Source organism: Pectinophora gossypiella, unplaced genomic scaffold, assembly GCF_024362695.1.
Source record: "Pectinophora gossypiella unplaced genomic scaffold, ilPecGoss1.1 Pgos_52, whole genome shotgun sequence".
Lineage (NCBI taxonomy): Eukaryota > Metazoa > Arthropoda > Insecta > Lepidoptera > Gelechiidae > Pectinophora > Pectinophora gossypiella.
The window spans coordinates 8,698-11,663 of NW_026063262.1; the positions used below are offsets into that span (position 1 = coordinate 8,698).

Sequence of the window (2,966 nt, forward strand, 5' to 3'; positions counted from 1 at the left end):
GGTACTTTTAGTAGGGAAAATCCATGTGAATTTTGTAAAAGCGTCCACAATAGTGAGTATGTGATTATACTGTTTCTTTGTAGTCATCATAGGTCCAAGGTGATCTACATGTAGGGTATGTAGTGGTATATTTTCCTTGTCTATAGGGTTCAGCCATCCCTCTTGCTTCCCTTCTTTTCGGTTTGCTAGTAAACAAGGAACACATGTGATGATACAATTCTCAACTTTCTTCTCTAAATTAGAAATGTGGTAGTCCTTACTGATGAGACTCATCATTTTTGTTTTTGCGAAGTGACCATTTTCATGTGCTCTTTTAATTATCTCACTTTCTAAACTCTTCGGAATTACCAACTTCTTTTCTTGTCCTTTATACAGTAGTCCATTATCTAGACAATAATCTTCAAAAGACTGAGACTTCAAAATTTCTTTTATGGCTTTTAAACCTTCATCATTATCTTGCGAATATAGTATGCTGTCATGAAGATCAGAAAATATCATTCCCACATAAGGTACCCTGCTCAATGCGTCGACATGGCGCATTTTCTGGCCTTCACGGTGCACCACTTCGAAATCATAGTCTTGTAATAAAATTATCCATCTAGCCACCCTGGTGGACATTGCCAAGTCTTTCTTCTTTATTGTCATTTCAAATGCCTTACAATCTGTAACAACTTTAAAGTGTATACCAAACAAATAATGTCGAAACTTTTTGATTCCTTCAACTATAGCCAATGCTTCCAATTCATAGCTGCTATATTTGCTTTCTGCATCACTGGTCTTCCGGCTTAGATAGTGTACTGGATGCAATTGTCCATCTTCTGGATCCCTTTGCATTAAAATTGCTGAATATGCAATGCTTGAAGCATCCGTGTGAACTTCAGTTTCTTTTCTTGGGTCAAAGATTTTTAAGACTGGATTTGTTACCAACGCTTCCTTTAATGTGATGAAACTCTTCCTATGCTCATCACTAAACTCAAATTGAACATTCTTCTTTAATAAGTCTGTTAATGGCTTAGCCACAATGGCAAAATTCTCCACAAACTTCCTGAAATATGAGCATAATCCAACAAAGCTGTGCAGCTGTTTTAAATCTTTTGGCTCTGGATATCTCCTGACTACCTGCGTCTTCTCGGGCGATGGTCGTATCTCTCCACATCCAATAACATGCCCCAAGTATTCAACACTCTTCACCACAAGCTGACTCTTTTTCCAATTAATATCCAGGCCATATTCGGAAGCTCTTCTCAACACTCGTTCCAACCGCTGCACCGCTTGTTGTTCATCCTCTGCTGGAATTAAAATATCGTCAATGAATACCAGAACAATGCCCTCCTCAATCAGATCACGAAATATTATATTTATGAAGCGTGTAAACACCTTCGGACATGTGGCAATACCAAATGGTGCCTTTAGGAATTCGTACTGTCCATTCATAGTTACAAACGATGTGTACTCTATTGAATCTTCATGCACACCAAGATGAAAATAACCATTTTTTAAATCCAAAGCACTAAAGATCGTTGCATCATGACATTTATCCAGCAAGTTATCAATCAATGGCAGAGGATATTGATCCTTGACCATTTTTTGGTTTAGTTTCCTGTAATCAACGCAGACCCTCAAGCTGCCATCTTTCTTACGTACCAACACCAATGGGCTAGAATATTCAGATGTACTTACGCGGATAATTCCATCCTGTAACCACTGTTTTACTTGAGCATCAATTTCAATCTGTTCCTTTAACGCCACACGACGCGGTCGCTGCGCTACAGGGATATCATCTTTCAGGTGTAGTTTGAGCTTGATGGGAGCTTCCCTCGTCTTTACCGGTTGATATGACGTCACCAACTCACCCACTGCTCGCTGCACTCCCGGCGACACCTCACGTCCTATAATGTCAAAATCAGACACAACACATGCAACACATTGCAACCAATTTTCGTTTTCAAGCATAAAATATACATCCGAGCCATCCATTACCATAACTGTGTGCTGTAAAAATTGTTGCCCAATGATAACAGAACAAGGTATAGCGTTATTTTGCACTATATAAAACGTAATGTCTCTATAACAGACGTCGTCCACAGACACTGATGTTATTATTTGCCCAAGCGCACGAATTCTCGTCGAGCCGAGTCCCGTCAACACCACGTCACAGTCATCGTATTTGCACCCAGTTAAGCTTTTATAGCACTGCCACGACATTAGATTAACATCACTGCCGGTATCAATAAGCGCACTCAGTTCCTTACCAGCAATTTTCATTATTTTCATAGGTTTTCTTGTACCCGTCATGCGTTTATCAACGCTCAGTACATCACCTGTTGTTGACGTGTAGTCGCCATCTTGTTTGCCATTGTCAAATGACACTTCACGGTTGCGTTCCGTTTCACAATATAAAGTTGACGTCTCGTTATCAAATGTCACTTCAGGGTTACGTTCCGCTTCGCAATATAAAGTTGACGTTCGTCTATTTCCCATTTCTGCCACCGAGAAAGAGCGATGTCGCTGCTGTGCCGCAGTACCGCCAACTTGACGATTTCGCTCACGCCCTCTCTGATTTTCAAACTTGCCCGCCGCCGCTTGGACTCCAATTCCGGCGTTTGTTGTCGCGCTCGCGCCGCCGCCATTGCTCGATTCCGCCATTTTGCACTGAGATGACAAATGTCCGAATGAACCGCATCGAAAACACTTCGAACCCTTGTTTCTATGAGGACAATCCACTGATAAATGCCCATTATCGCCGCAATTGAAGCATTTTCTTCCATCTAGGTAGTGTCCTTGCCGGGGCTGCGCCGATGGTTGTGGTCGCATACCGCCGCCGTCACTTCTTCTGTCGTCGTGTTTCATTTTCTCCTTTATACTCTCATAAATCTTAAATTTTTCTTTCAGCTCGCCGTACGTGGAGACACCATAAAGCATTATTTTGTTGGTTTCCTTGTCAATAATGCCATCGACTATGTATT

General features: G+C 41.3%; 1 protein-coding gene across 1 annotated transcript; it reads right to left on the minus strand.

The window, feature by feature from the left end:
* Positions 1-225: 225 nt before the first annotated feature.
* On the minus strand, positions 226-2,297 carry LOC126381430 (uncharacterized). Its single transcript, XM_050030901.1, has 2 exons — positions 1,681-2,297; positions 226-1,289 (listed from the first exon to the last, which is right to left on the minus strand). The coding sequence occupies exons 1-2, from the start codon at positions 2,293-2,295 to the stop codon at positions 1,245-1,247; spliced, it is 660 nt and encodes a 219-aa protein (XP_049886858.1). The 5' UTR covers positions 2,296-2,297; the 3' UTR covers positions 226-1,244.
* Positions 2,298-2,966: the final 669 nt, after the last annotated feature.